Source organism: Panthera tigris, chromosome A2 (genome assembly GCF_018350195.1).
Source record: "Panthera tigris isolate Pti1 chromosome A2, P.tigris_Pti1_mat1.1, whole genome shotgun sequence".
NCBI lineage: Eukaryota > Metazoa > Chordata > Mammalia > Carnivora > Felidae > Panthera > Panthera tigris.
In genome coordinates this window covers 11349647-11365239 of record NC_056661.1, presented here as the reverse complement: position 1 = coordinate 11365239, position 15593 = coordinate 11349647, and the positions used below count along the sequence as shown (strand labels likewise).

The 15593-nt window shown below is 44.7% G+C and overlaps 1 protein-coding gene across 1 annotated transcript; it reads right to left on the bottom strand.

Annotated features, from left to right (window-relative positions):
• Positions 1 to 229: 229 nt before the first annotated feature.
• Positions 230 to 2896, bottom strand: CASP14 (caspase 14). The gene is made up of 6 exons (XM_007088319.2): positions 2870 to 2896; positions 1695 to 1844; positions 1379 to 1604; positions 1121 to 1237; positions 833 to 936; positions 230 to 334 (listed from the first exon to the last, which is right to left on the bottom strand). Exons 1-6 carry the CDS (start codon positions 2894 to 2896, stop codon positions 230 to 232), a joined length of 729 nt encoding a protein of 242 aa, XP_007088381.1.
• Between the last annotated feature and the right edge of the window lie 12697 nt (positions 2897 to 15593).

Genomic DNA, 15593 nt, shown 5'->3' with positions numbered 1-15593 from the left:
GAAGGTGATATTATTGCTGTGCCCTTGTACTATGTTTTAGCTGGCTTGCTTTAAGAAGGACAGGGACAGATGGAAGGAGGATCTGTTTGAGGAGTGTGATGAAAGAGGGGGCTGGGTGCTACTTGGCCTTGAGAAGAAAAGATTTTAGGGATGGGGTAAGAGCTGCCTCTAAATATCTGTGGGGCAGAGAGAACACTTGAAAGACAGCCCCTCCTTGCCCTTTGTACTTCTATTGCAGATAGAGCCGTTTCCGAAGGGTGCTTTGGATCTCGGGATTCACTTTCCTTGCTTTTCCTTCCTGAATCAGCTCTGCTTCTGCCATCCGCCGGGTCACCTGAAGCAAGAGACGTGGTCAGCTTGGGGCTGGGTCCCTGGGGGAATTGATGTAGTGGGCTTATGAGGAGAAGGTTAGAGAACAAGGTAGGTGGGTTTCCACGTCCTAAAATGGGAGACCTTTATTGTCTCACCCTATACCATAATCTCTAGGGAATCATTGGTTGGACATTATTGTTATGTTTTTTTTCCCTAATCCACCATGAAGACACATTAGAAGAAAAAAAAAAGTTTTCTCAACCAACGGTTCAACTTACGGGTTTTATTTACAGAAATTTACCTGTATTTCATCTAAATTATCTCACATACCATGGGCTTTGGAATTTTCTGCATTAAGGAAACTTGTTGCTAGGATATTGGTATTCTATTTTCTGTGTTGGGGAATAGGTTGGATTTGGGGCTAGGGGTAGGAGAGGGTGAAAGCACAGTAAGGTTTGGAAGAGGCTCAGCCTCCCTGCTCAGGCTGGGTGAGGGTTCCAGGTACCTTGTCCCAACTCACCTCTGTCAGAAGCTCCAGGATGGGTCCTTTCCTCTCTGTGAACACGTCAACCAGAGTCTGGATGAAGCAGGAGCCCTCTTTGTCATGTCTGTATGCGATGTACCCTAAGGATTCCAGAGAAGAGGGCTCAGAGAGGTCCGATGGGAGATGGAGTGCGTGTGTGTGTGTGTGTGTGTGTGTGTGTGTGGTGCAAGAGGCCCTGGGAAAAGGTGGGTCCTGGAGGAACATCTCAGGAGTGGTGGGTGAGGAACAGTGGGAGACCACCCTGTGCCCACTGGGGACTCATACCCTCCACGGTGGAGTAGATGTGGAGGGTGTCCGTGTACGTTGGGATGGTTTGGGGACTGTCCTTGGCGACCATCACGATATTGTCTCCACTTACTGTTTCACCGGGGTCCCTGTGTTCTGAAACACCAAGAAGAGGAAGAGGCAAAGTCAGAGACAGAGGAGGAAAGGAGATCATAAGACGGACTGGCAACCCAAGGCTTAGCTGGGGCTGTGGATCTGGGGTTGGGCTGGATTCTGTGTTCTTGGCTTTGTCCCCACCTCCTCGACAGGCCTGCACGATGTACACCTTCGGCTTGGCTCTCAGGGCCCGGCAATTCTTGTTGTTCAGAACCTCGAAAAGGTTTTCCAGTTCAACCATCTTCTCATCCTCTCCTTTGAGGCGACCTTCCAGCCCATGTGCCATGAGCACCACAAAAGCACAGCTGATGAAGTCATCCCGGGCGTCCATGGCCTGCTGAAAATTTTCCAGCTCTTCCTGGAATTGCTGGAACAAGAGGAATGGCCAGACTCAGGTGTGGCCCCAGAGCCCACCTTCTGGCCCAGCCCCCTCGCTCACTGGCCTGGGGCACAATACCTGGGCGGTGGGGTTTCTCTTCATGGTGCTCTCAAATCCCAGCTGCTGGAACATGCGTTCCAGGGCGTCCAAGTCTGCCTCCGAACCTTTCCGGGCTTTGGTGACGCACAGTGTCAGGGCTAAGCGGGCGCCTGACATGTCGTATACCTCCTGGGCCAAGAGTTGACAAAGATCATCAAAAGGGTAGGGAGGTCAACGAGAAGCAGAAGATGTGGTCCAAAGAGGCCTGGGGTTTGGGTTGCTGGGTAAAATACAGGATGCCCAGTAACACTCAAATTTCAGATAAAAAAATAAGTTTGTGGGGCGCCTGAGTGGCTCAGTTGTTTAGGTGGCCGACTTTGGCTCGGGTCATGGTCTCATGGTTCATGAGTTCGGGCCTTGTGTTGAGCTCTGTGCTGACAGCTTGGAGCCTGGATGCTGCTTCAGATCCTCTCCCTCTCTCTCTCTGCCCCTCCCCCACTCCTGTTCTGTCTCTGTCTCAAAAATAAATAAACATTAAAAAATCAAGTTTAAAAAAAAATATAAGTATGTCCCAAATAGTGCATAGGATATACTTATATACTATAAGATTATTTGTTGTCAGAGTGAAGTTCAAATTTGAGTGGGTATCCTTTATTTTTATTTGCCAAGTCTAGCACCTTAACCTGGGATCTGGCTCTGTTTTAGCTCTGTGGACTTGGTCAAGTCATTGTTCCTATCTGAGCCTCAATTTCCAAACACAGACAATGAGTGTGCTCATAGGAGATTGTGAAGGTCCCTTCCAGCTGTCACATTGGTGGTTTCGTCTGTCTCTCCGTCCTTCCTAAGAGTGTTCTGAGCATCACTCTCTCATTTGAGGAGGTCTCAAAATTTCTGAAGGTAATACTGAGATCCTACCTTGTCCTGTCTGAAGAAGAAGGATATTGGGGTCAAAATTTCTTTTCTTATCTTCACTATCAACCATAGTGTTAAGAATCTGATGGCTGAGAGAGGTAAAGCAAGGTCCCTCCACCCCAAGTTGGTTTCCATCTCTGTGTTTTCCCCCCCCCTTCATCTGAACGATCACAAAGCATCTTCCAGCTCTGAATCCATATCACGATTTTTCACCCTCTCCGATATCTCTGAAGCATTAACCTCCTTACCTTCCTTCTCTCCAGATGCTCCCACCCCTCTCCCCAAAACTGCACCCAACCCACCTCCTCCAAAGGCTGAGGGTTGCTCATGTTTCCTCTGATCCTGAGTCCGGCTCTCTGCACTCTTGGCTGATCCTGGGGGATTAAGAGAAGATAGTGTGAAGGTCTCCAAGGGAAGCCAGAGGGGCTCAGGGAACAGACTAGTTTGTCTATCTGGATTTTTGTGACTGAATAGAAACCCGGTGGGGGGGAGGGGGGACTTGGTTCATGGCCAGAGCTGGTCAAGAGAGGGGAATAGTGAAGTGTGTCTTCTCTAGTGTGATGACACTCCTGCTAAGCCCACACTGAGATGCCATCCATCCCCCTGGAATTTTCCCTATCCCTCTCTCAAGACCCTCGCCAGCTTGTGACAGACTGGACTTCCCTCTGAAGGCCCTGGACTGATGAGGGGGAAAGTGGCCCCATGTACTCCCCTATGCTGCCCAGGAACTGATAGGCTGGGGATACATCAACAAGGAGACGCTTTGGGATTGGGTTTAAAATGACAATGTCATCAAAGTGGGGGAAGACTGCTTTAAAACTGTCCCAGTGTGTTTCTAATCCAAACAGATCAATCCACCTTCCTCCCTCTGCCTTGAGCCCGAACATCTGTCTGAGTTCTTTGTTCTCATGTCTGAGTTCTGTTTTACTTTCTGGCTGAAGAGAATCTGACTCTTGCCATATTCTTGGTGTTGTCTCACCTCCTTGCCTTTTCTTACACTTCCTCTTCAGCTTGGAATGTGTCTTTACTAGTCAAGACCCTTCTCTGCCAATTTGGATGAATCACATCTGCTATGACTTCCCCCCGCCATGCACTCATCCATCCATCCATCCATCCATCCATCCACTAACCCACCCACATATCTATCTATCCAGCAAATTGTTTCTGGGTGCCTATTATATGCCAGTCACTGGGAATAAACTGTATAATATGGGCATGCTCCCTACCCTCATGTAGCTCTGGTCTATGACAGAGATGAATATTAAACCCCTCTTGCTCTCAGGGCTCCTGGCTGGCTCAGTTGGTGGAGCATGCAACTCTTGATCTTGGAGTTGTGAGTTCGAGCTGCATGTTTGGTATGGAGATTACTTAAAATAAAATCTTAGAAAAAAATCTCTCTTGTTCTCTCTTACACACACCTGCACACACATGTGTGGGGGTATACACACACACACACACACACACACACACACACACACACGAGCCAGTGCTGTGAGGGAAGAGGAACCAAATACTGTGAGAGAAAAAGTGAAAAAAGCATGGACTCTGGAGCCAGATAAACCAGAATTAATCTTGCTCCTGTCCCTTCCCAGTTGTGTGACCCTGAGCATCTTATTCTCCTCTCTGAGACTTGGTTTTCCCATCTGAGAAGGACCTTGGAAAAGCACTAGGTGCCCTACAGCAATGGCCCAACAAGGAAGGTTTTACCATCCCTGTTAACCCAGTGGAAGCCGCCTCTCCCTTCTCCAGACTCCTGTGGCACTGCATGTTTATACTTGTGTGGCAGCAGTGCTTTTGATTCTTGTTCTGGTGGCTGAATAGGCAGCTCAGTTTGTAGGGTCGAAAACCGAATTTCCTTATCTCTGTCTCCATCAGGGTAGGCAGGGCGGGAATGGGCACAGAGGTGGTGCCCAAGGAAATTTGTTGAGTAAACAAATAATAAACAAACAAATAATGAAAGGATGATGGATGGATAGATGGATGGACGGAAGTTTATTCAGTTCTGCCAAAACTGCCAGAGCATCCATTCATGCAGGGAGAGGGAGAGAATAAAAGAAAAAGAGAAGAGAGAAGAGGAGAGAAGAGGAGAGGAGAGGGTAGAGAGAACCAATATCTGCTAAATTACTTACTGACTCTAGAAATGGCTGCTCCTTAAAGACAGGACAAGTCTTGGTGCTCTGCTAACTGCCAACAGGGCTAAGTACCGAGGAGGGGTCAGGTCCACGTGCTGACTTTGGAGAAGGAGCTGACAGTGTTTCTCCCGTGAGGCCTGTGTATAAATTGGGCAGCACAGCCATCTGGCCCTTTATTGCAAGTGAGTTTTCTGTCACTCAAGAAACCTCATGGTGGGAGGGACACACCCTTGGCACAGCCTTGGTGACCAGATGGAACCTAACGCCCTGGCATGAGTCATGACGAAGCTTAACCAACACCCCCCTTGCTAAGGAGGCTGAGGCAGTGAATTAAAATCAGCCAGAGCTTTTACATCAGCCCACCCACAAAGCAACCCCTGGGTCCAGCTCATCAGGCTACCATCAATCCATCACGTCCATCATTATGCTCCCTTCCATCCCATCCACATTCAACTGGGCAGATAATACCAATTTCACTTGTTTCTTGTTTCATCAAGTGTTAACTGCCCCAAGAGATCAGTACTGTTGCTCCCAACAGAAATTGACTCACAGAAGTGAAATGACTGCCCCAGGTCACCCAACCAGAAATTGACACAGTTGGCCTTCAAACCCACGAGGGTCCAGCCCCAGAGGGTCTGGTTCATCTGCATCAGCAGACTCAGCTGCTGTCTTCTCTTCCTCACAACCTTGCTCCTTGATTCTTTTTCAGCCTTTATTTCACTTCATTTTATTTTATGTTATGCTAGCAGAGTTAAAAAGATGTAATTCATGTACCAAGCAATCCATCCATTGAAAGTGTATAATCCATTTTTTTAAAACTATATTCAGTGTTGTGCAACCATCACCACAGCCAATTTGAGAACATTTTCATCACCTCAGAAAGAACCTGTGCCCTTTAGTTATTGCCCCCAGTCTTCCCTCCACTCATACCTCCCAACCCTAGGCAACCACTGATCTATTTTCTGACTCTATAGATCTCCTTGTTCTAGACATTCTGCATGAATGGAATATGTGGTTTTTTGTGCGTTTGGTTTCTTTCATTTAGCATGATGTCTTCAACGTTCATTCATGTTGTAGCCTGTATCAGTATTTCATTCCTTTCTATGACTGAATGATATTCCATTCTATGGCTATACCCCATTGTGTTTATCTATCCATCCATAATGGATATTTGGGTTGTTTCCACCTTTTGGCTGTTATAAATGATGTTGCTATTTGCAGCAACAGGGATGGAGCTGGAGGGTATTATGCTAAGTGAAATAAGTCAGTCAGAGAAAGACAGATACCATATGTTTTCACTTATAGATGGATCTTGAGAAACTTAACAGAAGACCATGGGGGAGGGGAAGGGGGAAAAAAAGTCACAGAGAGGGAGGGAGGCAAATCATAAGAGACTCTTGGATACTGAGAACAAACTGAGGGTTGATGGGGGGTGGGGGAGAGGGGAAAGTGGGTGATGGGCATTGAGGAGGGCACTTGTTGGGATGAGCTCTGGGTGTTGTATGGAAGCAGTTTGTCAATAAATTATATTAAAAAAATAAAAAAAGTGATGTTGCTATAAACACTAGTATGTACACACATCTTTGTGTGGATGTATGTTTTTATTTCTCTTGGGCTTATATCTAGAAGTAGAATATTCAAACCACACTGACACGTACTCCACAAGACCAGAACATTCTTATAAAATGCCGCAACCACTGTGGGAAACAGTATGGTTGTTCCTCAAAAAAGTAAACATAAAATTATCACTTGACCCAGCAATTCCACTACTGGGTATGCACACAAGATAACTGAAACCAGTGTTTCAAAAAGATATGTGTAGACCAGTGTCAGAGCAGCACTATTTGAAATAGCCAAAAGATGAAACAACTCAACTGTCCAGAAATGGATGAATGGATAAGACAAAATATGTGTATCCGTGTGATGTAATATTGCTCAGCCTTAAGAAGGAAGGACATTCTGACACTGGCTACAACACAGGCGAAACTCAAGGGCGTTATCCGAAGACAAAAAAGGACAAATACTGTATAATTCCATTTATATGAAGTCCCAAGGGTAGCCAAATTCACAGAGAGAGAAAGTAGAATGGGGAGCACCAGGGGATGGGGGGTTAATGTTTAATGAGGACAGAGTTTTAGTTCTGCAAGACGGAAAGTTTCTGGAGATGGATGGTTGTGTGAATGTACGTAATGCCATTGAACTGTATACTTAAAATGGTTAAAATGGTAAATTTTATGTTATGTGTATCTTACCACAATAGCAAAGTTAAAAAAAAAGAAACGGAAACCTTCTCATCCCCCCCAATTATTCCTTTTGTTTCAAGATAACCCAGGCACGAAACTGGGCAATTTTTCTCCAGGTCCCCATTTCTGCACTGACTTACATATTTATAGCTGTTTGTGATATATATCTATTGGCTCATTCCACCAAATCATTCTGTTACTTGCTTTGTTCACTGGGTCATCACACAATTTACGTCTGGGTCATCTTTCCATGTCGCTCTGTGTGGAACAAACTCATCTTTGGTTTTCTTAAAAAAATTTTTTTTTTTAGTTGAAGAATAACCTACATGCAGAAAAGAGCATAAATCATGAATGTGCAATGAATTTTCACACATTTAACATACCAAGTCCATGCAACCAGGACTTGATCAAGGAAAGAACGTGAACAGCCTCCTGCCCCTGGATTCCCTCTCCTGCTTCCTTTCTTGTCACTACCCTGCCCTTGACTTCCCCAAACACTCTCTTGATATAGAACAGTAGAGATGAACTTTTCCTGCTTTTGATACTTTAAAAAAAAAGTTTTATTTGTTTGTTTATTTATTTATTTTAATGTTTATTTATTTTTTGAGGGTGAGAGAGAGAGTGTGAGCAGGGGAGGGGTGGAGAGAGAGGGAGACAGAATCTGAAGCAGGCTCCAGGCTCTGAGCTGTCTGCACAGAGACTGACACAGGGCTCAAGCCCACGAAGCATGAGATCATGACCTGAGCCGAAGTTGGACGCTTAACTGACTGAGCCACCCAGACGCCCCTTATTTATTTATTTTGAGAGAAAGGGAGATGGGGGGAGGGGTAGAGAGAGAGAGAGAGAGAGAGAACCCCAAGCAGACTCTGCACTGTCAGCAGAGCCCAAATGTGAAGGGCTGGATCCTATGAACCATAAGATCACCACCTGAGTTAAAATCAAGAGCCGAATGCTTAACAGACTGAGCCACCCAGGCTCCCCTGCTTTTGGTACTTTATATAAATGGAATCATACAGTGTGCTCTCTTTTGTATCTGGTTTCATTCACTCCAACATTATGTTTGTGAGGTTCAATCTTCCTTTGCATATGTCTGCAGGTCCTCAATCTTATTGCTTTATAATAGTATTTTTCAATCTTTTTTTCCATTATTTTCTCCTCACAAGAAGCCATTTTAGATACTTTACTTAATTGCCCCTCCATGAAGTTTAATACTTCCGACATACCATATATCTATATCTATCTACGGATCTGTCATATATCTACCTCTCTCTGTTTATATCTATATATGGTATGTATATCTGTATATATATATATTTTACTTCCCCAGAGTCAATTTTTCCCCTGTGGAGGTCAAATATTGCTCCTATCGAGGATGCACGCTTTATAATATTCCCCTTTGTGAATATATCACAGTTTATTTATCCAATTTGTTAGTAATGGACATTTGGATAGTTCCTAGTTTTTTCCTGGGAGATTACGAGGCATGGAGCTATATACATCTAGTACTGTATATGCCTTTAGAAAATGTTTATTCATTTTTGAGATGGGGGGAGGAGAAGGGGCAAAGAGAAGGGGACAGAGTATCTGAAGCTGGCTCTGCTCTGACAGCAGAGAGCCCGATGCAGGGCTTGACACAGGGCTTGAACTTACGAACTGTGAGCTGAACTACACCTGAACTGAAGTTGGATGTTTGACTGAGCCACCTAGGTGCCCCTAATATAAGCCTTTTAATGAACACATGTACACACTTCTATTGGGTACACACTTATCCGTGAAAGTGCTGGATATCAGACAATGTATATGTATATAGCTTCAGTAGCCATTGCCAAACCATTTCCAATGGGTTGTACCACTGTTGGCCTACCACCAACAGTCCCTAAAGGCTCGAAATCCAAGCCAACACTTGGTATTTTCCATTTCTTTTTTGTCTTAGCCATTCCAGTATATGTCTTGTATCACTGGTTTTATAAATTGCACAATATCCCATAGAATAGATGGATAGTAATTTTTAAGCCATTCCCCTGCTGATTGGACATTCAAGTATTTCCACTTTTTTTGCCAAGGCAAATAACCTTACTATTTTCCATGAGCGCCCTGTACATCCCTCTTCAGGCACAAGATTGAGGCTTTTCTGGAGAAGAAGTTCCTAGAAATGGAATTATTGGTTTAAAGGGCATAAGGCATCGAAAATCTTGCTAAATTTTGGCTGCTATCTTGCTTTCTCAAAAGTCTTTAGCATTTCATTTTCCATCTCAAATAATATATGAAAGAGAGTGCCTGAATCCCTGCATCATCAGCAATATAGGATATTTCCACTAAGCTTCAGCTTTCTCTTGTAAGAAATGAAGACCTACCTTCTAGAGTTGCTGTGAGATTCAGAGAGATAGCCTGCATATAAAAAACCCAGCAATGTTCCTTCTTGGCACTATGCTGGATGCTATGTTTTCTTCTTTTCCATCACCCCTCCTTCATCTTCCTACTTCTCCTCCTTCTTCATTGAATTTATTCAACAAATATTTACTGGGTATTGTGTCTGATGCTGGGTCAACATTGGCAAGGGAAACTCATATAGTCTTTGTCTTTGTGAAGATTGTAATCTCATCTTCATTGTCACCAATAGCATCCACAGATCTTGCAAAGTACCTTATCCCTGACACTGTAATAAATATTCATTACAGAATATGTCCCAATCGTGACCTTTCTGTGCAGGGATAAGCCTTGGGGACCGTGTATGTAAAGCATGTAGGGAAGCAACCCTTCCCATGTTTCTTCACAATGACCCAGGTAAGGTTTGGCCATTCTAAAAGGGGACAGGACAATACACCTGGGAGTACATGGAATCATCTGAAGAGGTGACCCGGCCATCATCTTGTTCTGTGATGGGGTCAAAAGCACGTACTGTTCACTGGAAGAGAAATAAAAGCCAGCTAGAGACAGACCTAATCAAACAGTACTCAACATCCAATCCTCATCCCAGACCGAACATTGTGGCTGAACTATACTTTTGTCACCTTTTTTCCTTCTTGAAATCTCATTCTCTCACAGAGTCTGGCCAGCTAAGAAGACTGGATATTAAGGGAAAGAATGGAGAATGTGGATATTGGCAATGGTGTGCTGAAAAATGTTTAACAACCGGCTTGCTCTAAACAAACAAGCAAGCCAGCCAACCAACAAACAACACAAAGCAAAAAAAAAAAAAAGTCTTGATTTACAGTGTTTGCCACCAATTTCCATGGTGTAAATATTCCCATGGTGGATGATCTCAAGTTACCGACATGGCATCACAGAATGTGGAGCTGGGAAGAGCTCGTTGCAGCACATCACTGAGTGTTGCAGAGAGATTCCTTAGGAGGAGCCAGCTCCATGTGGCTGGGATAGAAAAGGATATTTCCTGAAGTGCCCCGTGGTAGCAGATGGAGCCAGTACCTGGGGGTAGGGTCATGTTTGAATATGTCAGTCAGAGCCATAGTAGGTACACAAGAAGGAAGAGTGAGATGGATGAATGCTTTGGGATGTCCAATTGTCTCCTGAAATGAAGAGTGGCAGAGACAGTCCCTTCTCCGTTCCTCCTCACTACACCAATGACAAGACCTCAGATGGTTCTTGCGTCTCTGATGAGACATATATTTACACAGTGTCAGTATGCAAAAGAAGGATGTGTCACTCTGGGCTTTAGCAACCATGAGTTAATGAATCAACTGGTTAAATTAATTGTATTAATCAGAGTTACCCACCAATTAGTTATCCAGAGAAAGACTACCTGGTGTAGAGACTCCATGAAGAGAAGCCTTCCTGGGGGGCTCCTGGGGGGCTCAGTTGGTTAAGTGTCTGACTCTTGATTTCAGCTCAGGTCATGATCTGGCAGTTCGTGAGTTCAAGCCCCGCACTGGGCTCCATGCTGACAGCACAGAGCCGGCTTGGGATTCTGCCTCCCTCTCTCTCTTCCCCTCCCCTGCTCTCTCTCTTTCTCAAAATAAATAAAGAGAATAAATTTGCAGTTTGGCTTTCTAGAGGGGCTGGCATTTCATCCAAGACCTGAGGAATGAATAATGCTTTCTAAGGTGGGCAGATGGGACCCAGTATGGACAACAGCAGAGGTGGAGGAGAGGACTTGGTGTTTTCAAGGTACCATGTGCTCCCATGTGGTTGGAGAATCAACTGTAAGGGCCGGTGGTGGTGAGAATGGTGAGTCCAGGAAGGGATGGGATAATGAATGGGCTTGAATTCACTCTAGGGAGTCTGGATTTTGTTGGATTGTGGGGAGACCAACTCATAGGTCTCATAGGCAATGAGTAGCCATTGAGGGATTCTGAGCTTGGGAGTGATAACCACTACTTTTTGTTGTTAAAAGGTCAATTGATTGTCAGGTAAAATGAAACTTCTGTAGGAAGCCATCTCTGAACCCTCCCTGGACCAGGTCAGATCCTAACTTCAAGGGCTCCCTCCACTTCTCTGGGGCATTCATATTGTTCTTATAATGCCGATGTGATGTCTGCCTTTCCCAGAGGAAAGGCTGAAAAAGTGTGAGCCACACATACAGTTTTCACTCAGCAATCAGTATGGCCCAGGGAAACATTCAACAAAGGTCTGTGAATTGGGAACAAATACCTGGCATTGTCAGAATTGACACTCATCATGTTCCCTAACCCTGCAGGTATAAACTGGAGTAATACCACCTCCCTCATTAAGACTATAGTATGAAAACATCTAATACAAGACTTGGGGCAGGGGCCCAAGAATAGGAGTTCAAAAAATCTTTGTGGAGTGTGAATGAAGATGGTAAGGAGGAGGGGTGCCTGTGTGGCTCAGTTGGTTAAGCATCTGAGTCTTGGCTTCATCTCAGGTCATGATCTCATGGTTCGTGAGTCCAAGCCCTGCACTGGGCTCTGCACTGACAGCATGGAGCCTACTTGGGATTCTCTCTCTCCCTCTCTCCCTGACCCTCCCCTGCTTGCTCTCTCTCTCTGTCTTTCTCAAAAAAAAAATGATAAGGAGGAAACTATGACTCATCATAGGCTGGGGTAACTGTTAATTAGTCAATTAATTAAGTTGATGAATTATATTTAGTATTACAATGTTAATAGTGGTCTAACTTTATTATTTGGTGACATTTTGTTGTTTTATTTTATGATGGTGAGCTGTCTGCTTGGAGCTCTCATGGGGGATCCAGACAGTCTGTAGACAGTTTAGGATGGCCAGTGGTGAAATGGGGGTACAGCAGGCTGTGGGAACCCCAAGGAGACCCTTGCCCTGGCCCAGCACAAGAAGTGGGGCTGAGCTATCCCCATACTGCATTTCCATTCTGGTTTGGCTGCAGACAAAATCACAACCTTTCTGAGTCAGAATTGCCTCACCTATTAACACCTGCTTGGAGAACTGTTCTGAGGAAGAAATAAAACAGCTTCTGGAAAGTGACTAGGCACAACATGACCATTCAGCAGGCACTGGCTCAGAACCGGTTTTTGGAGCTGTGGATACACAGTCCTCAGGGGCTTACATACCAAGGCAACCCTTCTTTTCCATGGCTATGCTGCAGTTACTTGGGAAGTTCTTAAAAATATAGATGTTTGCGTCCTCCTCTAGAAGATTCTGATTTAAGTCATCAAGGTGGGTCTTGACAAAGATGTTTTTTTTTAAAAGAGACCCAGGTGGACTGAATGTGTTACAAGGTTGAAAACCATCAGTTTTGTGGGAAGGGACAGATAATAACTGAACATATTAATAAGCAAGATAATGTGGATGGTGAGCCATGTTTAAAATGGAAATAGACCAGAGAGGAGGTGATAGAGGATGACCACAGATGGTGACAGAGTGGTTGGAGTGGGTCTTGGAGGAGACAGCTTTTGAGCCAGTCCTGGGAAGTGGATGTGCTTGATTCACATGACTCCTGCCTCCTCCCCTTACACTACTGGTTTTCCAACATCACTGCACATTGGAAGCACTGAATGAATGTTAAAAAATGCCAATGCCTGGCTCCCATCCCTAGAGATCTGATTTAATGGAGCTCAGGGCATATATATCATAAAATTTATCATAGTAACAATTTTGTTTTTATTTTTTTAATTAATTAATTAATTAATTAATTTAGAGAGTGTGTGTGTGCGCGCGCACATGTGTGCACATGAGGGGAGGAGCAGAGACAGAGAGAGAGAATCCCAAGCAAAGATGCCAAACCCATGAACTGTGAGATCATGACTTCAGTCAAAATCAAGCGTCAGATGCTGAACTGACTGAGCCACCCAGGTGCCCCTATTTTTATTTATTTATTTATTTTTAAAGATTGTATTTTTTTTTCAATATATGAAATTTATTGTCAAATTGGTTTCCATACAACACCCAGTGCTCATCCCAAAAGGTGCCGTCCCCAATACCCATCACCCACCCTCCCCTCCCTCCCACCCCCCATCAACCCTCAGTTTGTTCTCAGTTTTTAAGAGTCTCTTATGCTTTGGCTCTCTCCCACTCTAACCTCTTTTTTTTTTTTTTCCTTTTTTTTCCCTTCCCCTCCCCCATTGTATTTTTTTAAAGTAGTCTCTACATCCAATGTGGGGCTTGAACTTACAACCCTCCGATCAAGAATCACATGTTCTGCTGACTGAGCTGACCAGGCACCCCTATTTTAATTTTTAAAATCGTTTTTTGGGGGTGCCTGGGTGGCTCCGTCAGTTAAGTATCCAACTTCAGCTCGGGTCATCATCTCACGGTTTGTGAGTTCAAGCCCTGCATCGGTGTCTGTGCTGACAGTATGGAGCTTGCTTGGGATCCTATCTCTCTCTGTCCCTCCCCCTGCCTCAAAATAAATTAATTAAAAAAAAACACAAAATTTTTTTTAGCGGAATTATAGGTTATTAATTTCTCTAAAGTTTTTTTTATTGTAACCATTTTAAAAGGTAAAATTCAGTAGCACCGAGTACATTTACAATGCGGTGCAACCATCACCTCTAATTCCAGAACAGTTTCATCACTTCAAGTCAAAACCCTCTAATCATTAAACAGTTCATTCTCCCCTTCTGCCAGCTCTTACAATCATTATTCTGACTTAATTCTGTCTCTATAAATTTCCTTATTCTTTTTTTAAATGTTCATTTTTGAGAGAGAGAGAGAGAGCAGGGGGGAGGAGCAGAGAGAAAGGGAGACACAGAATCCGAAGCAGGCTCCAGGCTCTGAGCTGTCAGCACAGAGTCTGATGCGGGGCTCGAACCCACGGACCGTGAGATCATGACCTGAGCCGAAGTCGGAGGCTTAACTGACTGAGCTACCTAGACACCCCTGCCTATTCTTTTCTTAAAAGTTTATTTACTTTGAGAAAGAGAGAGAGAGAGAGAGAGAGAGCGCATGAGCAGAGGAGGGGCAGAGAGTGAGGGAGACAGAATCCCAAGCAGGCTCCATACTGTCAGTGCAGAGCCCTACACGGGGCTCAGTATCACCAACCGTCAGATCATGACCTGAGCCTAAATCAAAAGTCAGATGCTTAACAGACTGAGCCACCCCAATGCCCCTGTCTCTATAAATTTGCCTGTTCTTGTTCACAGTGGCCAAAAGGTAAATGCTGAATGTCCACGAATGGATGAATGCATAAACAATATGTGATCTATCCATATAACAGGATATTATTCAGACATAAAAAAGAATGAAGCTCTGTATGGATAGATTTTGCAAGTATCACTCTCAGGTGAAAAGAACCAGACACAAAAGGACACACAGTGCGTGGTGTCCCAGGATTCCTAAAGCCCTAGATGACCATGACGTGTAGTGAAGCTTGGAAACCACCGCCTTGTACCATATTGAGTTTCAATCAATAAAATATTGAGGTCTAGGCATAGGTTGACACTGCCACAGTCATAGCCAACAATGACATCCCAGACCTGAAAGGAGCTTCCTTCTCAGGTAGATGTGGGTGAGACACCCAGTCGCCACACTGCTTGGTGTCCTGGACTGTTTCACAGAAAAGTGAGGGGAGACCCTTCGCTGAATGTGCACACACTCTGTGGACAGCATTGTCCTGTGAGTTCATGGGCGTAGTGGCAACATTCTGCCTCTACTCACAGCCAGAGAATGGCCATGTGTTCACCCAAAGAATGCTCACCTCCCGGCACATGCGTGAATCCATCTTTGTGGCAATAGAGCCGTTTCCTTGCTTGGTGCCTTGATTGTTGTTTTTTCCCCCTCTGGTCTTTTATTTTTATTTTAAAAAAGGTTTTAATTTAAATTCCAGTTAGTTACTATGTAGCGTAATGTTAGTTTCAGGGGTACACAATACAGTGATTCACTACTCCCATACAACACCCTGTGCTCATCCCGACTAGCACACTCCTTTATTCTTATCTCAACTAGCCCATGGTGCCATTTGAACCTCAGGTCCTGACCTCTGGGGCCCCCTTTGCTTGTGTCAGGGTTGCAGCAGTGAGAACTCGTGGTGATGAAAGGAGGCGGTGTTGCTCAAAGACTTGGCAAGTTCTTGTCGTCTCAGTCTCCCTTGAGGGGTAAACAACCCCCTGGGCGCCTGACAAGATGAGACTGGCATCTCGTCTTGCTGGATTTTGTTGGCCATGGTCTTGGAAGACGCCCGTGTGCCCCAGGCTCTCCTTCCCTCCCTGAATGTATCAAAGTTATGTGAGCCACTGAACTTGCGATACAACGGGGAACGCAGG

Coding starts and splice junctions, on each gene's coding strand:
- CASP14 (XM_007088319.2), bottom strand. CDS start 2,896: ATGAGCAACCCTCAGCCTTTGGAGGAG. Junction 1,605..1,694: donor AGAGAAACCCCACCGCCCAG/GTATTGTGCCCC, acceptor CTCTTGTTCCAG/CAATTCCAGGAAGAGCTGGA. Junction 1,238..1,378: donor CGTGCAGGCCTGTCGAGGAG/GTGGGGACAAAG, acceptor TTGGTGTTTCAG/AACACAGGGACCCCGGTGAA.